The sequence below is a fragment of the Hippopotamus amphibius genome, chromosome 2, assembly GCF_030028045.1.
Source record: "Hippopotamus amphibius kiboko isolate mHipAmp2 chromosome 2, mHipAmp2.hap2, whole genome shotgun sequence".
Lineage (NCBI taxonomy): Eukaryota > Metazoa > Chordata > Mammalia > Artiodactyla > Hippopotamidae > Hippopotamus > Hippopotamus amphibius.
The window spans coordinates 13,906,972-13,927,364 of record NC_080187.1 but is presented as its reverse complement, the minus strand read 5'-3'; the positions used below and the strand labels follow the sequence as shown (position 1 = coordinate 13,927,364).

The following is a 20,393-nucleotide window of genomic DNA, read 5'->3' as shown; positions in this document are numbered from 1 at the left end:
CCACAGTGTGGAAGCAATTAGGATGGCCCGCCAAAAAGCGAGAAACCGAGGAGTGTTGTTGCTGTTTTTAGTTTTTATAAGCGAGGAAACCCAGTGTCAGTGGGTCCTTTCGGTGAGCAGGCCCAGTGGCCTCTGTGGCTGCACCGAGAACCGGGAAATGAGGAGCTTGGCCTTTGCTCCGAGTGGCCGAGCCCGGGGCTGCACCGGGTGGGGCTGCCCTGGGGTTTGGGGGCCTTGTCATCTCTACCCCAGCCCCGGGGCCCCAGCTGGGCTCTTCTGTTTCCCTCCTTCTCCCTGCCTCTGTCTGTTCCCTGATCTGCTGGCCTGAAGGCTGGCGGTGTGTCTGGGTCTTGGCGTATGTTTTGCTCCAGCCTAAATGTTTGAATCAGTTGTCAGGAGCCAGGCCCCTGGGATGCAGCAGTCTCTACTGGGGCAGTACCCCATCTCCAGAGAAGTTGGGGGTTTGGCTTGTCACACACTGTCCAGTGGAGGGGTTGTGAGGAGCAGATGAGCCGGTGCTGTGAAGTGCCAGCCCTGTGCCTGGCTTCTTACAATACAAGTCTCCTTTTCCCTTAGTCCCACCCACCTTCACTACCACCCCTGGGGGGCTGCCAGTGAATCAGATTCCTACTAGCCAGGTGTCCGTCTCATCATTTTCCAGACAGGTGACCTGGGAGGTGACAAAGGCAGGGCTCAGTGGAGTTCTGGTGACTCACAGTTTTTCTAAGTTACTTGAAAGTTACGCATTTGATCACACGATTTCTCTAGGTTTGGTGAAAGCCTGAGGCGTTGACAGGCAGTGAGAAAAGTTTGGAGTTGGAGCCCAGATAATAGGCCTCCCGCCATGGTACCTGTGAACTGTGACCTTGGGCAAGCTGCTAGACTTCCCTCCCCGAGCCTCCACTTCCTCTGGGCGGAGTGCCTAGGGGAAACCCTGGGGGGAGGTGTCGTTCTGTGGGGTGGTGGTCCTTGAGTCGGGCATCCTGGATAAGGCGCACTGGCTGCTGGGCGTGTTCTAAGTGTAGGTGCACAGCTCAGTGCGGCTGGGTTGGGACACACCTTGGAGGTTGTATTGAAAGTGTATGGCGTTGCTGGTTGTAACCCGGCGGGTCGCAGGGCTAGCTTATCCTAGGGTCAGCAGGGTGGGGTGAGAAAGGACTGTGGGCTCTTGGAGTCTGACGCACTCTCTGGCCGTGGGCAGCCCCTCAAGGCCTCAGAGCGTGTTTCTGTCACTGCATTTGGGCGGCTGGCCCACGTGAGCAGCAGAGGCCACTGAATGCGGAGCTGCGGCCTGCCTGGTGCGCCCCCCCAGGTGTGCGGGGTGTTGTGGGTGAGGTGGGTGCTGGAGAGCCCCAGGTGGCTCAGGTGCATGGTCACTAGGAGCAGGAGGAACTGTGGCAGCCACGCCCTGCATTCCACATGAGGTTTTGTCTTTGCTGGTGGCCTGGAGGCTGTGGCTTGTGGGCAGCCACGCACTCCTGCTGTTTTGCTGTTGTTGAGCACCCCGGCCGTGTCCTGGGAGTTGCAGTCTGGGAAGCGGAGCTCTGATGCCCCGCTGGGACTCCCAGACACCGGGCTTTGGGAGGACAGGGAGCCGGGGTCCCAGGGCTCCCAGGCTCAGCACCAGCATGCTGGAGGCGCTCAGTAGCATATACTAGGGCGCTGGATTAGCTCAAACCAGGGATGGGGGTGGGCGGTGTTAGCATAACAGACCTCCATCAGGCCCTGGGAGGAGGTGAGGGCAGCACATTCCTCAGGTGAGAAAGCCAAGGTGCAGGAGAGACCAACCCAAGGTCTACATGGCCTTGGCCTTGGCCCATTCCCCTTCGTGCCTCTGCCTCATCTGCCTGAAGCCACAGAGCACCCCTGTCCTAAGTGCTGGCAGGATGGGCAATGCTGCTAGAACCTGGCGTGCCCACCTTGCCTCAAATGGGGACTTGGAGGCGCCTACTTAAAGCAGAAGTGCTGCAGGGCGGGAAGGGGCAGAATGCCGGGGAAATGCAGGCCTCCCTGCGTGTTAGGTTACACCTGTAGCCCCCAAGGTGGTGTCGTGCCCATCTTATAGATGAGAAAACTGAGACATGCAGGTTATTTAATTTGACCAGAGTCACAGAACTTTATGTTTACATGTTTTGGTTTTAAGGAAGGAGGCCTCACCACATTAGACCAGTCACCAACCAGCATGGTGCCAGGGGCTGGGGCTGTGTTGACAAGTGGCTGGTCCTTGGTTGAGGCAGGAAGCTTAATGCCTAGGGATGGGGGAGGGGAAGGACAGTCCCCAGATCACCTTGTCACCCTAACATGAATGACTTGCACAAAACCCGGAGGCCACCTGGCCCAGCACCTGGTTCTGGGGTGGAGGGGTGAGAGGGGAGAAGATGACATTCTTTAGAGGGGTCTGCTGAGCCTAGGAGGGCTTCCTGGAGGTGGAGAGCTGGGAGGAAGTAGATAAGCCAGAGGGGAAGTTGCTTCTTTGGGCAGTGGAAGCCCTTAGTTTTCAGCTCATTTTTTTTTTTTCATTTCATCATCTTCCCCTCTTGGGCACGGGTCCCCAGGGCCTGAGGCAGCTGTTGGAGGTATTTATGGTCCCGGGTGGGGGTGGGGGAACCAGTCAGAAACTAGTCCCACACCCAGTGATGTACTCTGTGGGACCAAGGGGATGCACGGGCCGTGTTCACACATGTAAGGAGGAGATGGGCACAGGCTGAGTTTGCAGGGAGGGATGGCACAGCCCGGGCCTTGACCATTCCCCAGAGCCCTCCAAGTGGAGGAGCCGCAGCCTGGGTGCTCTGGGCCTGGCGGTGGCAGGGTTGCGCCAGAGGGAGCCGATGCCGTGCTCCTGTGTCGGGGGTGCTTTACTCAGGGGAACTGAGGGGACCTTAGGGTTTGGGGTGTCACTCTCCTTAATCTCTTTTTGAGCGGCTGGGCCAGGCATAGTCGTTTCTTCTGGGGACCAGGGAGGTGTGGAGAGCTGTCCCCCCTCAGCAGCAGGAGGATCACTTGGCCCTCAGCTCACTTTCGATTTGCCCAAATCTCATCCTGTTCCATGAGTGTTCCTCAGATTCTCTTCTCTTAAAATTCAGGGCACTTCACTGTTCTACTGAGGTTTATGAATGTTTAAAAACTGCTTTGCGGTCCCCAAAGTAATTTGACAAGTCTGACAGCTATTGATTAAAAACCCAAAATTATTCAGGCTGCAGGATAACTTGGGGGAATAGATGGAAAGTTTTTTGTTTCTTCTCTCTCTGTGTGCCCCTTGGCCCCCTCCCCCCCCCCCCCCCCAAAAAAAAAGATGTAAGGGGGTGGGGAGGTACATGTGTTCCTTAATGTTCTTTGGAAACCCCATGAGGCTGCAGAATTATACTGGAAAGGGTGGGGATGGGGGATGTTCAGGTTGCTGAGGGGCGTCCCTCCTGCTCAGGGGTCAGAACCAGCATCCCTCACGTCCCCGGTCTCTCCCCAGGTCACCAACTGGCAGCAAGGAGGTATGGCTGACAGGATGCCAGGGGGTTGGGAGGAGGAATAGCGGTGGTCCGTATATGGTCCCTTATGTTAGTGAGAAGGTGACACGCTGGGGGTTTGGTCATAGTCTCTGAAGTAGCTCAGCAGGTGAGGAGGCAGCAGCGGGAAGGAGGCGGGAACGTGTTCAGGGCCCTGCAGCGGGTCCCAGGCAGGTCGAGGGTGGACAAGGACAGGAAGGAGCCCAGGGCTCCCCAGCCAGGTCCCCCCGTCTCCTCCCAGTGGGAGGGCTGGGCCCCCGCCAGGGCACAGAGCTGACTGGGTGCCTGGCCCCCAGGCCTGGCCCTGCGTGAGATGGGTACCTGCCTGTCCTGCAGAGGGCGATCGGGCCATTCGTCTCTCAGCGTTCACGTCTGGACCCTGCGCCCGGCTAGGCCACTCCTCTCTCCAAGCCTCTGTTCCTCTGGCGTCCTCAGGCTTCCTTCATCAGACCCTGTGGGTTGACTGGGGTATGTACAGGAAAGCTCACCCCATGCGCCAGGGTTCATCGGACCTGTTTGAGTTCTGCATCCCCTTTCTGCTGGGGCGATGTCTCCTTTTGTGCGGGGCTGTTGGGAGAAGGCTGTGCGACATTGTGTGTACCTTGGTAAGAACACCTGTCGCAGAGCTGGGCACGTGCTAGGTGCTTCGTAAGTGGCTGTTAAGTCTAGGCTGCCACAGGGTCGATCATTCAGCGTATACAGGGCACCCCTGGAGCCAGGCCTCGGGCTGCACTGTAGCCGAGGCGTGTGACGAGCCATCCCGTCCTCCTGTCATGGTCTCCAGGCTGTGGACGGTCACTTTCCAGCTCAGCCCTGCAGTGTCGGGAAGGCACAGGATCCGATCCCAGGGGTAGGGTGAGGCCGGAGACTGGGCGCCTCCCAGCCCTGGGCTCAGTGTGGGTATGGGGACGGGGTCACACTGGTTCTAGTGACTGCTGGGATCTGCCCCCTTGCCTTGGACTGAGAGGACCCTGGGCTGACCCACGCCTCTAGGCCCTGTTATCCCAGGAAGCCTTCCCAGGCAGGGCAGCCAACCTCCCTGCCTTTTAAGGACAGACTCCGTCTCCCCAGGGCCCTGGGGGCCACCAGGCGGCTGCATTCTTCTCCCCTCCCCTGGGACCCCAGCTGGGCCAGGAGTAAGCACAGGCCTCAGCAGCCCGTTCCCAGGCGGGCAGGGCCGGGCCTCGGGAAGAGATAGCTCTGCTGGATGTTCTGAGTGGGGGGGGGGGGGGGGGGGGGAGGTTGCAGGGGGTGCTGCCCTGTTTGTGTCGTGCTGCTTGGTTCCCAGGCGGTCAGCGCCCTCCCCGTGACTGTGCCCCAGGACCCGCTCCTTCCACTGTGGCCCTGGCTCCCTGGACCTGCCTGGCTGTGGCAGGTGGAAACATGGCTGGCATGTCTGACCTGACTCCGGAGGCCACCGGTCCTGCCAGCCCTCGAGTGGGCACCTCCTCTGTGGAGACCAACCTTGTCCGGGGTTTCTGCCCCTTCCAGGCCTGGTCATGGCCGTGGGCGGTGGCGTGAGACCACACAGGCATGCAAGTGAGAGGTCGGATTGGGGGATTCTGCTCTCGGAGTCACAGGCAGAGGAACTAAAGCGGGCCTTCAGTGGGGTCTCCTGCCCACCCCCAGACGCCCTCTTTCTTTCCTTTCACTTTAGGAAATTAAGGGCTTTTAGTGTTTTGTTTTTTTGGTTTTTGTTGTTTTGTTTTGTTTTGTTTTGTTTGGAGGCATCCCAGAGCATTTGGGTAGATGTAATTTGTTTGCAGATGGGGGAAACTGAGGCCTGGAGAAGGTAAGGGATTTGAGTAGTTGGAGGAAAGGAAAAGAGAATGGCCTGCAGAATCCCTGTCTCGTTACCCCAAACATCAGGAGTGTCATCTATCCTAGAAACGTCAGCCTTGATACTGGCGTGGAATCCTTTATCGGCCTTGTTCACAGCTGTGCCCTCGCTCCTCCAGGGATGTCTGGCATGAGGCAGTGACTAAAGCAGACAAAAGAGGATAGGGACTGGCATGAGTGACTGGTGGGGTCGCTGGTGTTGACCCCGCCCCCCGAGTGCCTCCCTGCCTTGTCTCAGTTGACGCTCACAGCAGCCCTGGGAGGAGGGTGTGTGAGTTCTCCCCACTGAGAGTCAGGGAAACTGAGGCCTGGAGAGTGGAACGAGTTAGAAGTACTCAAGGTTGTGTGTTTTTTAGGGAATGGAGACTAGATTTGCTCCTACAGCCAGACACCCTTGACACGAGGCCCTCCTGCCCGTTCTAGCACAGGTATGTGTGCCGTGGGGCTCACTCCGCTGCCTGCCTGTACGCCAACAGGCCCCCAGCCGCGCGGGCAACCCCTCCTTGACATATCTAAAAGAGGGCTCCCAGCTCCTGCTTGCACGCCTCCAGAGACAGGGTGCCCACTCCTCTAAAACCAGCCAGGCTGGCCCGTTTGGGGACAGTGTAACTGAGCTAGAATTGGCCTTTCCTGGTCCCAGCCCCGCCCTCTGGGGGCATGCACGGCAGCTCCCCCTGCCCCTTTGAGATTTGGAAGGAGATTCTGGGCCTCTTACTTTCCAGGCTATCCAATCCCACTCGCAACTGACCCCACCAGTAGCTAGGAACGTTCTCCCCATGTCACATAGGGCTTTTCATTATCACAAGTTTTATTTTCAGGTCTCCTCCCTCCTTGAAATAATAGGGAATTTGCTCAACTGTGTCACTAACCTTTTAAGAGAAAAAAGGATGGAGTTGAAAAACAGCTCGCGAGTTGGCTGGAAGGCTATCAGATAAGGCTGTGGCCCAGGAGCCGGGACAGTGTCCCCTTGTTCCCGCTCCCGCCCTCGCAGTGGGCTGCTGCTGGGGCTTGGCTGTATCTCCACCAGCGGCTCCGCCCGCGCCTGTGGCGTGCCCACGTTTCCTGGGCCCTGGGCAGGGCTGCCTGACCCCAGCCAGCCCCCCGGCTCTTCCTCCCCAACCTGGAGTGAGTGGGTCACGGTGAGCAGGTCAGCTGCCTGTGGCCCTGCGTGGCCACCTGTGGGGAGATGGGAAGGCGAGGCTTGGGCAGATGGCATTAGGCTTGGAGTCTGCGGAAGGGGTTCAGATCCCCCCCGGCCATTTGCCACCTTCGCGATCTTGGCCTTTCTGAGGTGCGGTACCTCAGTCCTGACGGGTTCTCGTGAGAATTGGCTAAAGGAGACAGGTGGGAAACAGGTGTGGAGTGGGGCTCAGCCACCTGACCTGGGTGTGAGCTCTCGTCTGTCTGGAGATACCGGGGACCGCGTGATGGTAGCCGCATTTGGACTGGGCTTTGAAGGTTGAGAAAGAAGGCTGTTGTCGGGCGGAGAGTGGAGGGGAAGGTGGGACAGGTCCAGGAAACAGCGTGGGCAGAGGCCCCCCCAGAGGGAGGGAGTTCCGGCTGGCCTGGGCCCCGATGGGGAGGAGAGTCTAGGTCACTTGCTGGGGTGTGGTGTGGGGGGTAGAGTTTCGGGGACGGCTCAACCCCAGGTTGAAGCACCGCGACGTGATTCTCCATAGGCTGTGAGGGGAGGACAGAGGGGCCCATCCGGTGGGAGGGGGCTTCCTCCCTCCTCCGCTGCCCCGCAGGCCCTGACCGAGATAACTCTCAGAGGCAGAGGCAGTCAGGGAAGGCCTCCCTCGCCTGTGGTCTTGGCTCTCCTGTCTGTGACCTAAGAACCGTGGCACCACCCCCTTCCCAGGAAGTGGGAGGATTCCGTGGCACCGAGGATGCGGGGGAAGGCCTCCTGAGCAGCTGGCCCAGCTTGGGACGGGGGGACCGCAGGGGACACAGGGGCCTCCAGTGGCTGGGGGGCTGTCGAGAGTCTAGAGTACCAGCTGTGTCTGGGACGGTCTCAGGGGGATGCGGCTCTGGTGGAGGGTGCAGCTGCGGGGGGTGAGATGAGCCCCTGACCTTGGGAGAGATGGAGGGCAATCCCCATCCCTGGATAAAGCAAGAGCAGCGCTGTTTCTGAGAAGTTTCCTGGGCGAGCACCAGGGCGCTGCTCTTGGGAACTGGCCTTGAGCAGGCGGCCGCCCTGAGGACCAGTGCTCGGGTGGCTCTGTGCCTTCTCTCACTCGCCAGCACCCGAGGGCTCCGGGAGGATTGTCCTCACCCCAGCTGACCTCCTCCCCTTCCCCCAGGCTCAGCTGACCGTGGCCGCTGGGGCTCTGGGCTTTGATCCTGGAACTTCGGGGCTTTGGATCTTAGCGCTGATCCAGACCCAGCCCTTCCCATATGGAGCCCCCTGCCTGGCAAGGAGACAGCTCTGTGACAGGCCTTCCCAGCACAGCCTGATGGACATTAGGGTTTGTGGTCGCTCTCTGCCAGGGTCGTCTGGGAAGGCTTCCTGGAAGAAGAGGTGCTGATGCTGAGTATTGAAGGTTGGATAGGACAAAGGGATGTCTGGGCAGAGGGGGACTGCATGTGCCTGGAGGCCTGCCCGAGGGAACTGTGACCCCCCAGGGAAGAGGCGCCCAGGGTGAAGGGGAGCAGGCAGATGGACCCCGGCCAGCGAGGCTGCAGCTGAGCCCATGTCGTCTTGATGCGAAACCCCCTCTTCATGGCTCCAGCGCCTAGGAAATGCCTCTCCCTGCAAACCCAGGGCTCCAGCGTGTGCTTTTGTTACTGTTTATTTCCATTTGAGGCAGAGTCCTTCTTTCTCTTTCAGATAAGGAAAGGGCCCCCCTGGCGGGTGGGGTGCGTGGAGCCCACAGCCCTGCCGTGAGACCTGGTTCTGCAGCCTCTCTGGCCCAGTGTGGTCATGTGGCGGCCCTGGCAGGCTTGTTGTGAGAAGTAGCCCAGACTCGGGCTGTGGCTGTAACCTGCACGGGAGGAGGCCCCCTGCGAAGGCCTTTGCCCTCCTTGGTGCCATCTCACTAAGGACTGAGGCTCTGGTCGCCAGAGACCACAGGAGGCCCCTGGGGGACGATGTCACAGACTGAGCTAAGCACTGGGGGAGGCCACACAGTGGGCATGTTGGGCCAACTTCTCTCCCACCCCAGCCTCAGGGCAGCAGGGAAGGGCCTGACCCAGGAGTAGGGGACACAGAGGCCCTGCATACGATGGCGTCAGACCTCAGACCCCCACACCACACAGGGCAGCCATGGGTGGGGCTCCCAGACCAACCTGGGTCCCCCCTCCAGCATGGGGCCTTGGGCATATGCAAGGACTGCTGCTCCCTGAGCCCATCTTACCTTTCTGTGAAGTGGGTAGATGAGTGTTCCTGGCAGGGTTGTGTGTAGTTGAAAGTAACCAGCCAGGTGCCCTGGCCAAGGCAGGAGCAAGGGAAAGGCTGCCACCTGCTCACTTTCTTACCAAGCTTCCTGGGTAGAGACACTGTGCTCACTCACTGCCCCCTTGGAGCCTGGCAGTCTGTGGTGCCCTGCTCCTTCCCTCCCTCCCAGGATGGTCTTTTGGCCCAGCCTAGGAAGGCAGGGGCTGGAGGTGAGAAAGGAAGTGCCTAACAGTGCTGGCTGGAGCAGAGGCAGGCAAGGTTGAGGTGGGTGACTGATGGGGCAGGAGTCCCTGAGGGGGAGTGTTAGGGGGTGCTGTGCTGTGGGCCTGGGCTGGCTGGCTTCCTGGAAGAGGTGGTTCTTGGGTGGTGAGGTGGGCCTGCTGGGTCCAGGATGTGACCAAGTGACCATTTTCCCTCTCTGAGCCCCAGTCATCTTATCAGTCACTGCCACCGACACACTCTCCTCTGCCAGGAGGTCCCACCCTGCAGGGTCACAGCAGACCAGCTCCCCTCTGGGCCCAGAGACGCATATCAGGGCCTGATGAATAGGTGCCCCTTTCTCTCCCCTGCGAGCCTTGTGGGGAGCTCGGGGGCAGGTAGACTCCAGGCTGAGCGGGAAGGATATGCAGTTGCTTTTGAGTCAGAGCACAGGCCCATCAGAGGGCAGTGGTCAGAGTCTGGCCCTCGTCTCCTCTCCCAGAAGCACCTGGGAAATCTAGAAGTAGCCACTGAGCCTCCCTGAACCCCACCCCACCCCCTTCCTCCTCCTCCCAGTGAGCTTGGACTGCAGAGGTGGGTGCAGCCCTGCTTCAGGTCCTCCCACTGAGAGAATCCCTAGGGAGGATGAGGGGTGGGTGGGGTCAGGGCTGCCCAGCTGCAGCCAGAATGCCTTAGCTGTGAGCGTCCCACAGCCCTCTGTTCAGTCTGGAACCTTCCCAGTGAGGCCTGGGCCGGTTGGGACATGTTTGTGGGGCAGGAGGTGGGGAAGGAAGAGGAGGGCTCTGCAGCCACAGGTTCCGGGCTCTGGCTGCTGTGGGGTCTGGCCGGGGCCTGCTGGGTTCCTGGGCTTATAGAACCAGGGCCCCCTTGGGTCTCCCCGAGCAGGCCCAGTCTGCTGAGTGTGCCTCCCTTTCCTCTCCCGAGCCGGCTCTTCAAGTGTCCCAGACGGGAGGCGGGCCCAGCCTACCAGCTCCTCCCTGTGTACTTCCTGGGTCCCGCCCTGCCCGCCCGGCTCCCAGCATCTTACCTGGCAGGGGTTTCCGGGCTGGGCCAGCAAGCAGCCTGATCTTGACTGATGGGCTGGGTTTCAGCCCTGGACAGCGGGCCTGGGGGCTCTGGGTCTCTGCCCTTCCGAGGTGGGTGATTATCCTAGCATCGGAGCAGGGCGTCCCTTGCACTGAGGTATGGAGGGAGGCCAGGGTGGAATCTCTGCTGAGTGGATGGCAGACCCACCCACGGCATTGGTCAGCGCCGCGACGCGAAGGAGGGTGGGTCACGCGCGCGGGACCTGGAAGGCTTGTCCCGGGAAGACGCCTGTGAGCACCTGGCGTGGTGTGGCAGCCGCAGTGCGTGCGTGTGCAGTGCTGTCTCCCAGAGAGGGCGCTGGAGGAGCAGAGGCGCCCCAGCTGTGCACGTCAGTGGCATTGGGCCTCGAGTGGTCTTGGGGAGGTTTGGGTGGGTTCTCCCCTGACTTCAGCCTGTCTCACAGCTTCCCTCTGGTCCATCCCCCTGGGAGCTTCCAGAAGTCCTGCCTGAGGGCGTTGACTCGGCTCCAGTGATCTGAGCTTCATGCTGGGCACGGGGGAGCCGCTGGGGGGAGCCTGACTGGGTCTCTTGTCTTGGGCTGTGAGGTCCCCAAGAGCTGGGGTCCCAGCTCCAGCTCCCATGCAGTGCCTAGCACAGGACTGCATGTCAGGAACAGGTGTAGGGGCTGAAGGGCGGCCGCTGCAGCCTGTGAAGCCCTCTGGGCAGGGTCTGTTCGGCTCACCTCTGGATCCCTGAGTCCACACGTAGTGGGCCTTAGGCTTCCTTACCCGTGGTTATGGAAATGGGTGACAGGGTGTGTGCCCTGCTGGGAGGTGTGTGGTGGTCCTGCCAGGCCTCACTGACCTGAGGGAGGGTCTTTGTTTCGTGAGGCAGGGAGAGATGATGGCCTGAGTCTTGGACCCTCGGAGGCCAGAGGTCTGGGTGAGCTAAGCCCAGGGTTTGGACTGGGGACGCGAGTAGGGGCTAGGCCTGCCCAGCCTCCATCCTGAGATGGTCTTTGAAGGCCTGGCTGGTCCTCTGGCTTTTGCTGTGCCTGGCTGTGGGAGGGGGCCCCAGCGTCCCGTTGACTCTGGAAAGGGACATTTGCCTCTCTGAGGTCGATTCTACCAAGCACCTGGGCAAGTGCCATCTAAGGTGCTTTCCATGTGACGTGCAGAAGAGACAGGCTCAGAGAGGGGAAGTGACTTGGCCAGGGCCACATCACAGGTGAGCACTGGGCCCAGGTCCAAGGCCAGGTCTGTCAGAGCCAGTCCTGGTCCAGGCTCCATTTGGGCATCCGGTGGAGTCAGCTACCTGTGCTCTTTGTGCCTGTGCTGGGCCCCCTGACCCTGGCTGGGACCCCGGACCCCAGCCTGTGGACACTGTCTGAGTCTCAGCTCTCGGGCACTGTGCAGAGACGGCTGCATCCCTTCTGTTTCGAGCCTCACAAGCCTTTGTCCGTGAGCAGTGAGCAGCAGAGTTCCCGCGGCGCTCCTGCGTCGCCTGGGGCCGGCGGGTGGAGTGGGATGGTGTATGAGGGAGGCGTCTGTCGGCAGTAATGTCCTGGACAAATGTTGGGACAGGACAACTGCTTCTGTCTTGGATGGGGACCGGAGCAGAGGGGAGGGGGTGGGTGGGGAAGGCACCAGACCTCGGAAGGCTGCCTGGGTTGGGTCTGTTCTTCCCTGTGGGTCTCGGGCTGCTGAGAAGCCAGGCCCGACCCTACCCTGCACCCAGTGCTGACTTTCAGCTCCTGAGTGGTGGCCTCATCCTTAGCCCCTTGCTTCCTTAGAGGCTGAGTCCCTTACCCAGAGTCCTGCCTTGGGGCAAAGGGCTCGTCTCTGTGACTCCAGCACCACGATGCCCCTCCCCCCTGTCTGCCTTACGACAGAAAGGACTGTAGGAGTTGAGGGGAGTGATTGCCTCCAGCTGGGGGGTCTGGGCAGGCTTCCTGGAGGAGAGGGGAAGGGAGGGGACAGGGCAGGCCTGACCTGACACATCCTGCTGCCCTCCCCCAGGTCCCATCTGATGCCGAGGCTGAAGGAGTCTCGCTCCCACGAGTCCCTGCTCAGCCCCAGCAGCGCGGTGGAGGCGCTGGACCTCAGCATGGAGGAGGAGGTGGTCATCAAGCCCGTGCACAGCAGCATCCTGGGCCAGGACTACTGTTTCGAGGTGAGTTCCTTTCTCAGCGAGGCCAGGTCTCTCCCAGACACCCTCCTGGAGTGGTCGCAGGGCCAGGCTCTTCGGGACAGCGGCCAGAAACTGTCATAGCTTTTGGCTCCTAAGAGACCACGTGGAGCTGGGAGATGGGGGCTTCATTCCTGCTCTGTGGCCTTCTTGGAAACAGACCAGCACCGTCCCCCACGCTGGCAAGTCCAGGAGGTCCGAGTGGGTGGAAGGGAGTCGAGGCGTACGTTGAGTGGCTCAAGCCCGAGAGCCTGTCTTGAGCCTGCTCACTCCGCCTGCAAAACCACTCCAGTGCAGTGTGGGGCCGGGGGGAATGTCGCCTTTTCTTGCCCTGTCCCTGCCTCTGCGTGATGAAAGCCAGGATCTTTCCTGCCCTGGCATTGTGTGACCCAAGGTTTGAGAGCAGAGGGCCAGGCACCTGACCCGGCAGGGCTGTTATTGGGGATCACCTGTCCAGTGCCTCCCTGTAGATGGGGAGCCTGAGGCCCAGAGAGGGCAAGATGATGTCAGAGGTCACCCTACAAGCCTGAGGCCAAGCCAGGACCGGGGTAACTGATGTCGCGGGTGTTCCGGGAGTTCCTAATTGCTTCTCTCATTATTCATGTTCTCTTCCCACCTCTGTCTCTGGGAGGCTTCCCACCCCCAAGAATCTTGCATAATTAGGAGAGCTTTCTGATAGAGGCCTGAGCCTGGGACTGATGTGGCAGCCTCCTGGTGCCGCCAGCTCCAGGAGGGGGGGTGCAGTGGTGCCCGGCGTGTGCCCCGGCCCTGTGCCCACAGGGTGCCGCTTCTGGTTCAGGACTCCTGGCCCAGCCAGGCTCCTCTGGCCTCCAGCTTCTCAGCCTGGGGCCGGCTAACGATGGTGCCTGCCCGCTCGTCCATTGCAGGGGGTGCTGTGGCCTCTGCAGGCCCGTGAATGACTAGATAGAGTCTGGTCCCCCCTGTGGAGCCCTCGGCGTGGTGTGGGGAAGGCAGGAACAGAGCAGGAGCGGCATGGGCTGGGCTCCCTCGCCTGGAGGAGACTGGAGGAGGAGTAAGCCCGACAGGGACGGGAGGGAGAAGGTTCCAGGCAGGACCCCATGGCCCAGCATGCCCAGACAGCCCAGGTCTCAGTTCTCTAGTCTGGCCCCAAATAGGTGAGCCTTCTGTGACCGCCGTTGCTGTCACTGTCACTGGCAAGAGAAGCAGCCTCAGCAGGTGTCAGCTGAGGACTGAGGTGACCCTCGTGCTGACCCGCGGTTGTCTGCGGGTGCCTGTGGCTCCCCCGGTAGTAGGCGACTCGGGTGGGGCCTTGCGCTCTGGCTCGTGCAGCGGGCCTGCGCCTTCTGTCTTCCACCATCTCCGGGACAATGAGGTTGGAGTCAGAAAGATGCTGTCCTATGGATGGGGGCACTGAGGCAGGGGTGAGGATCCAGGACCAGGCGCCAGGTGGCACCGGGCTGGGCCACCCTCCTGTCACTGTCTTGCTCTGGGATCCTGGGTCTCAGGGCACCACCTGCAAACGTGAAATACAGGGGTCGCCGTGAGCCTTGTTCTGCCTCCTCCCTGAGGCCGGGAAGTGAGACCTGGCAGCCGGAGCACCCCGTGACGCTGGCCTGCCACCCCCCCCCCCCCCCCCAGGTGACGACATCATCGGGAAGCAAGTGCTTCTCCTGCCGGTCAGCGGCCGAGCGGGATAAGTGGATGGAGAATCTGCGGCGAGCGGTGCATCCCAACAAGGTGGGCCTGCGTCCCCTGTCCCCAGAGCGTGGGGGGTGGAGGCTAGACCCAGAGCAGAGTGCAGACTCCGACGTGAGGGAGCAGACGGAGGGGCCTCTGGTGTGGCCTGGGACTAGGGGTGCGGGCCACACCAGAGGCCTGCATGCAGGCAGGGCCCGAGCGGGCCGTAGTGCTGGGCTCTGAAAGAGGCTGTCTCGTGCTGGGGGCCTCTGTCTTCGAAGCTGCACACTGAGGCTGGGCCACAGAACTGAGCGTCGGGCTTTTGGGTGCTGGTGTCCTGAGAACTCTCGTGCCCTCTCCACCCTGGCTGATTCCTGCTCATCCCTCTGAGTCCAGCTTAGCTCTCTGTCCCCTCCTCCAGGCAAGCGCCACTGGCCCAGGCTGGCACCCTCCTCTGTGTTCCCACTGCCACTGGGCCTCCCGCAGCAGGTTCCTGGGGCCCTGACTGTAATCACCTGCTCATGTGTCTGTCTCCCTGGCCGACTTGGCCTGGACTGAGTCCTGATCACCCAGGACTTAGCGTGACATCACTAAGGGCCTTCGCGGTGGTTACCTCCAAGTGACTTTGCAGACCAGCCAACTGCAGAAGACCCAGTAAATGGCTGCTGTGCCAGGCACTGTGCTAGTCTCTTCCTTGCTCTCTGCTCGGTTTTATTCTTGAGGGAATAGAAAAGGGAGTTGAGGCTTAGATGGCCACTTGCCCAAGGGCAGTGAGCTAGTGCGAGGCAACGCAGAGATAGCAGCCCCGCGTCTGTCAGACTCCAGAGCTGTCCCTGGCCCAGGACCGGGGCCCCCCTAGTTCCGAGAGCTCTTGCCTGCTCCGGGCTGGGCGGTGGGCAGGTGGCCAGGCCCCCGGTCACTGCAGCCCCCTGTGCGCGTGCAGGATAACAGCCGGCGCGTGGAGCACATCCTGAAGCTGTGGGTGATCGAGGCCAAGGACCTGCCGGCCAAGAAGAAGTACCTGTGTGAGCTGTGCCTGGACGACGTGCTGTACGCGCGCACCACGGGCAAGCTCAAGACCGACAACGTCTTCTGGGGCGAGCACTTCGAGTTCCACAACCTGCCGCCCCTGCGCACCGTCACCGTCCACCTGTACCGTGAGACTGACAAGAAGAAGAAGAAGGAGCGCAACAGCTACCTGGGCCTGGTGAGCCTGCCCGCCGCCTCGGTGGCCGGGCGGCAGTTTGTGGAGAAGTGGTACCCCGTGGTCACGCCCAACCCCAAGGGCGGCAAGGGCCCCGGGCCCATGATCCGCATCAAGGCGCGCTACCAGACCATCACCATCCTGCCCATGGAGATGTACAAGGAGTTTGCCGAGCACATCACCAACCACTACCTGGGGCTCTGCGCCGCCCTGGAGCCCATCCTCAGTGCCAAGACCAAGGAGGAGATGGCGTCGGCCCTGGTGCACATCCTGCAGAGCACGGGCAAGGTGAAGGTAGGTGTGCGGGCCTCAGGCGGGGCCCTGCCTCACGTGGCCCCGTGGCTGGCTGGGTGACACGCTCCGGATTACCTGCCAGTCCCCATGTCCACGTCCTGGAGTTCAGCTCTGGTGGGGGCACGGGTTATACTGGGTTTAGGTAGGCTTCCTAAACCCAAGTGCTGTACATGGCGGGGTGGGGGGTGAGGGGGGGCTTCACGCCCCTCCTCTGTGGTTGGAGCTGACTGCAGAGGCGGGTATGAGCCCATGGGCTGGAGTGCGTCTTGCAGTGAGGACGTGGGTTTAGGGGCCTCCCGCACATCCCCAGAGTGCTGCCCCCCACCCCGCCCCGAGGCTCGAGGGGAGCAGGCCACAAGGCCCACCTCTGCCGGCACACGGGACCCAGCGACCCAGACACACATGCAGTGAGGTGCTGAGTTGGGCACACATCCCAGCAGGTGGCCTCCAGGGTGCAGCCCCTGTCCGCGCCCCAGACTCCCCCTCACTCGCAGTTCACACGCACGGAACACACGGTCACTGTCGCAGCCGTGTGTCTGATGGACAGCCCTCCACGGCTACAGCTGCTCCCAACCCCAGAGCCCCCAGGAACAGAGCTCCTCGAAAGCCCTCCAGCAGGCCCTACTCCTGGAGGGGCCCCACTCTCCTCCTCACCTCCTTTCACCTGCTGCTCCCTGCTGGGCCACGCCTCAGCCCCACCCACCAGCTAGGCTCCTTCTGGAAGGCTCCCCATGCCTAGCTGCCCAGCCCAGTGGAGCGTGGTTCTGTGGGCCTCAAGGGCACACCTCCTCCTCTCCACCCCGCCCCCTCCCTTGGGAGAGCTGCCCAAAGTGGGTGCAGTGGAGAAGGGCTGGACGCGGGGTACGTCCACGCTGCACCGGCCTTGCGTGCTGGCCCCTGGAGCTGGGCCTCTGCCCTCCGGACGTGGTGTGGTTTGCGGCCTGTGGTGGGAGTGAGGGACTGCCCTGGTCAGGGTCCTGAGCCCTCAGCCTGGGCTTGGAGGAGATGCGGGCGGGGCCGGGCCTTGGATCCCCAGGCAGAGCCCAGGGCGCACAGCTCATCAGGGCCCCTATCCTGTACCTGTTCCCGAAGGGCTCCGGGCTCCTTTGGGCCCTTCAGAGCTGCTGCCTGTTGGGCTCATGGTGTGTGACCAGGGCGGGACCAGGCAGAGGCGTTTCCCCGCGTGGGCCCCGTGGAGGCGGGCACTCCGTTCCTCTGCGTTGCTGGAGCACCTCCTTCCCCTGCCCCCACCTTCCGACCTGCCTGGGCAAGGCTGCATGTGTGCCCATCGCTGGCTGTGCTAGTTAATTTCTTGGTCAGCAGTGAGAGGGGGGCTGGAAACTGAGTGAGTGGAGGCCCTGGCCCCAGACGGGGAGCCAGGAAGGCAGCAGGGGCGGGAGCACCGCCCTTTCCGCCTCTGTGTCTGTTCTTTCAGTAAGTGGACCCCAAGGGCTGGGCCGGCCTGGGACACTGACTGACCTGGAGGGGACTTTGCTCTCAGGCTTACAGCTGAGACAGGAGAATCAGGCTGCTCATTGTGGAAGGAGGTGGAAACCAGGGCTCTAGCCCCCCAGCAGGCCCTCAGTTGAATGGAAGGATAGGAAGTAACTCTTCATACCCTAGGCTGCTGGGGTGCCATACATCTGAGCTCTGACCACTTGGGAACTAATGGGAGAGATGCCAGAGCACGTGACGAGGGCCCTGCAGTCCTGGGAGAGGGCTGTGTGAGAGGGCATCAGACACCTTCTCCCTGCTGTCCCCCTCTCCCCTCAGGGCCATAGGAGGAACAGGGCCTGGGAAGCAAGAGACTCGGACTAGATGTGGCCCAGGTAGCTGTGTGGCCTTGGACAGGTCGCTTTCCTGTTCTGTGCCTGTTCCCTCTTTTTGGGTCCTGGCTGTAAGGAGAGCCCTTCATCCCTTACTGGGCCTCACACCTGCCCCAGGAGTTCAGCAGTGCATGCAGTACTTACCTCTGCTACCCTGTGTTCAGAGAAGGGGGCCCTAGAGGTCACCTGAGGTCAGGAAGGGGTCCTCAGGCTGTGTGGTCCCTGCAGAGGCCAACTGCCACTTCCCCCCAGCCCATCTTGTCTCTCCATTGGCCAGTTGGGTCTCTGGGGTTCAGAGTTCAGTTCTGTATTTCAAGGTCCACTTGGGGTTTCAGAGGGCCCCAAAGTTGTACACTTGGAGTGAGGAATTTCCAGAGCGCCAGAAGCCATGGCCCACGCTGGCCACTGCAGCATCTGTGCTGGGCGACCACTGCTCTGACTGTCACCCTCCCCCAGGTCTCTGACTTCCTGCCTCCTGCCTGTCCCCTCCCCTCCCCCAAGTCACAAGGCTGGCTGTGGGCGTGAGGAGGTGCAGGTGAGGGGGGGGGGGGTTAGTTTCCACCTGGGTCGGTACAGCAGGCGCCTCCCTGCAGTCAGGAGGGAAGGCGTGGGCTCAGGCTTCCTCCTGGGGTCTGCCTGTGAAGCTGCGCCTGGAACTGAGAGGCTCTTGGGCCGCCTTCCTGCCCAAGCCGAGGTCCATGCTCTCTCCATCTGAGTACTGGCTCACTGCCTTCCAGGGCAGCTGGACCGCCTCTTCCTCTCTCGTTCTTCCCTGTGAGGTTACACAGAACGAGCTCATGTCTGGTATGGGAGACCCCATCAGAGTAGCAGGTGGACAGGGGCAGCTGCTCGTACAAGGGGGAGAGGGCAGCCCATCTGTCCTCTTCGGCCCAGGTGGCACTGGGAGGGGGCGTTCAGCTCCGGTCACGCTGCCAGGAGGGCTGGGCAGGGCTGAGCAGGGGTGTGAGTCCTGCGGGTCTGGCCGTGATGCGGGGGCTCATGGCTCCGTGCGGCATGGGCCCAGCTCTGATGTTACCATGGCTAGGTGTCTCCCCTTACCAGGCTGTCCTGCCCGCGCTCCCCGGCAGCCCCCACGGGTGGGTACCAGCAGCTTGGTGATGGAGCAGCCTCTAGCAGCAGGGGCTCCTGGCCAGGGAGCGGGTCTGGAACCCTAGGGTCCTGCCTGCCAGGTCTGCTCAGGTCCACTGTCCTCACCTGGCCCTGCAGGACTTCCTGACCGACCTGATGATGTCAGAGGTGGACCGCTGTGGGGACAACGAGCACCTCATCTTCCGGGAGAACACACTGGCCACCAAGGCCATCGAGGAGTACCTGAAGCTGGTGGGCCAGAAGTATCTGCAGGACGCACTAGGTAGGGGGTGTGGGCTGGCGGGCGGCAGAGGGCAGAGGTGGGGCATGCCCTCCAGGTCCTCACCGCCCCCTCCTGCTCTCCCGGCTGCAGGGGAGTTCATCAAAGCGCTGTATGAGTCGGACGAGAACTGTGAAGTAGACCCCAGCAAGTGCTCGGCTGCTGACCTCCCCGAGCACCAGGGCAACCTCAAGATGTGCTGCGAGCTGGCCTTCTGCAAGATCATCAATTCCTACTGGTCAGTGCTGCCCCCACGCCCTCCTCAGCCTCCACTGCCCAGGGCTCCCCACCCCAGCATCTCCCGCGTCCCTCTGTGTAGGCGGGGTGCCTGCAGTGTGCCAGGCGCTGTGCTGGCACGTGTGTGCTTCGTCCCATCCAGACAGCTCGGCGAGGGGCTCTCCGCCATCATCCCCGACCCACAAACCCGAGAGCTGAGGTTTAATAAAGGGAGGGCAGGTGGCGCGCCCGTACCTCACACGCCTTCAGAGTGGGGGCTCTGGGATCGGAACCCCCCCCGCCTGACCCCGCTGAGTCTTGCTGGGCTGCCAGGCCCCCGTCCTGGTCCTTTCTGGACTCTCAGACATTAGGAGACATGGTTTGTGCAGCGTCGAGGATTTGGACCCTGCAGTGCATTGCACGTGCTTAACAGTGGGCACCCGCTGGCACTGTTGCAGGTGCTGGGGCTGCTCAGGGTATCCACTTGGGGCGGGTGGGTGGCTTCACCTGGGACTCCTCCTGTGTCGATAGGAGCTGGTGCTCACGTCACAGGCTTGTGATCGGGCCCAGCAGGGGCCTGTGTGGGTGCCTCTTGCTAGGACCGTCGAGAACAAAAGAGGAAGGTTGCGCTTTAGCGAGACCGAGGTCTGTGGGCTCCTGGCAGCCGCGGAAAGGAGCAGAGGTGTGCAGGGCGGGCTGCTCATCAGGACCATGGTCAGGGCCAGAATCAGTCCCGGGACCACTCCTCCCAGGGCTAGCATCCCAGGCACGTGTGTCTGGTGGCAGCTGACCTGGTGCTAAGTATAGCCTTGTCACAGGTGGCTTGCATGACTGTCGGGAGACCCTGCTGCCAGCCCCGAGCAGCTGGGTTCATTTTCACGCTGGAGTTGCTGCCCAGGTTTTCTCCCCGGTCGCTGCTCCAGCTCCGGACCTGCATCTGCCTCCCCGTTCCAGCCGCTCCGCTGACCCCGTGCCCAGCCCCCACCCGCAGCCATACCTTCTCCTTTCTTCGGGCACGTCCTTCCCCATCCTGCCTGTATACCTGGCTTCCCTCTCTGGCCTTCCTTCATGTCACCAGATACAGTCAGCTCCCCCTTCCTGGACTCCCTCACACCCTGCTCCCATCAGAGTGAGATTGTGCTTGCGTCCAAGTCTGTTTCCTGCACGCACCATGAGCACCCTGGGGACGGGCACATTCACCAGCTCAGGGCTGGGCACACAGGAGGGCCCAGGAACGTGTTGCTGCTTCCGAAGGACAGGCAGAGGCAGGCCTGCTAGGTGAGCGACAGCCTTGGGTTGGAGCAGAGGGCGTGGCCGGAGCCAGTGGGGTGGGCGCGGCTGGCCCGGTTCCTCTGGCCCAGGGCTACACGAGGTGCTCAGCCTGGGCCAGCCTGGCCCCTTGGGCTGAGCTGAAAGTGGCGCCTGGAACCAGGGGCGGAAGGCAGCCAGGGAGCCTGAGCTCGAGAGCACGCTTCCCACCCTCGGACTAGGCTGCGTTCTCACGCTCTGCCCCCGTTCCCAGGGCGGGCCGGGTGTGGGACACAGGGAAACATGTCCGTGGACAGAGATTTTCCATTTCCTCTTTCTGGCACTTGTGGAGGCACCTCTCAGTTCTGAACAAGGCCGTTGATAGATGTTATCACTCAGTGCCTGCCCC

General features: G+C 61.8%; 1 protein-coding gene across 8 annotated transcripts in view; it reads left to right on the top strand.

Annotated features, from left to right (window-relative positions):
* DAB2IP (DAB2 interacting protein) overlaps positions 1 to 20,393 on the top strand; it is a 171,129-nt gene that overhangs the window by 130,691 nt on the left and 20,045 nt on the right. For all 8 annotated transcript variants that reach the window (XM_057721017.1, XM_057721016.1, XM_057721012.1 and 5 more), the window contains 5 exons: positions 12,000 to 12,153; positions 13,789 to 13,887; positions 14,771 to 15,325; positions 18,379 to 18,523; positions 18,614 to 18,758. In XM_057721017.1, the coding sequence (XP_057577000.1) occupies positions 12,000 to 12,153; positions 13,789 to 13,887; positions 14,771 to 15,325; positions 18,379 to 18,523; positions 18,614 to 18,758 (1,098 nt within the window). The remainder of the gene's footprint in view (positions 1 to 11,999; positions 12,154 to 13,788; positions 13,888 to 14,770; positions 15,326 to 18,378; positions 18,524 to 18,613; positions 18,759 to 20,393) is intronic.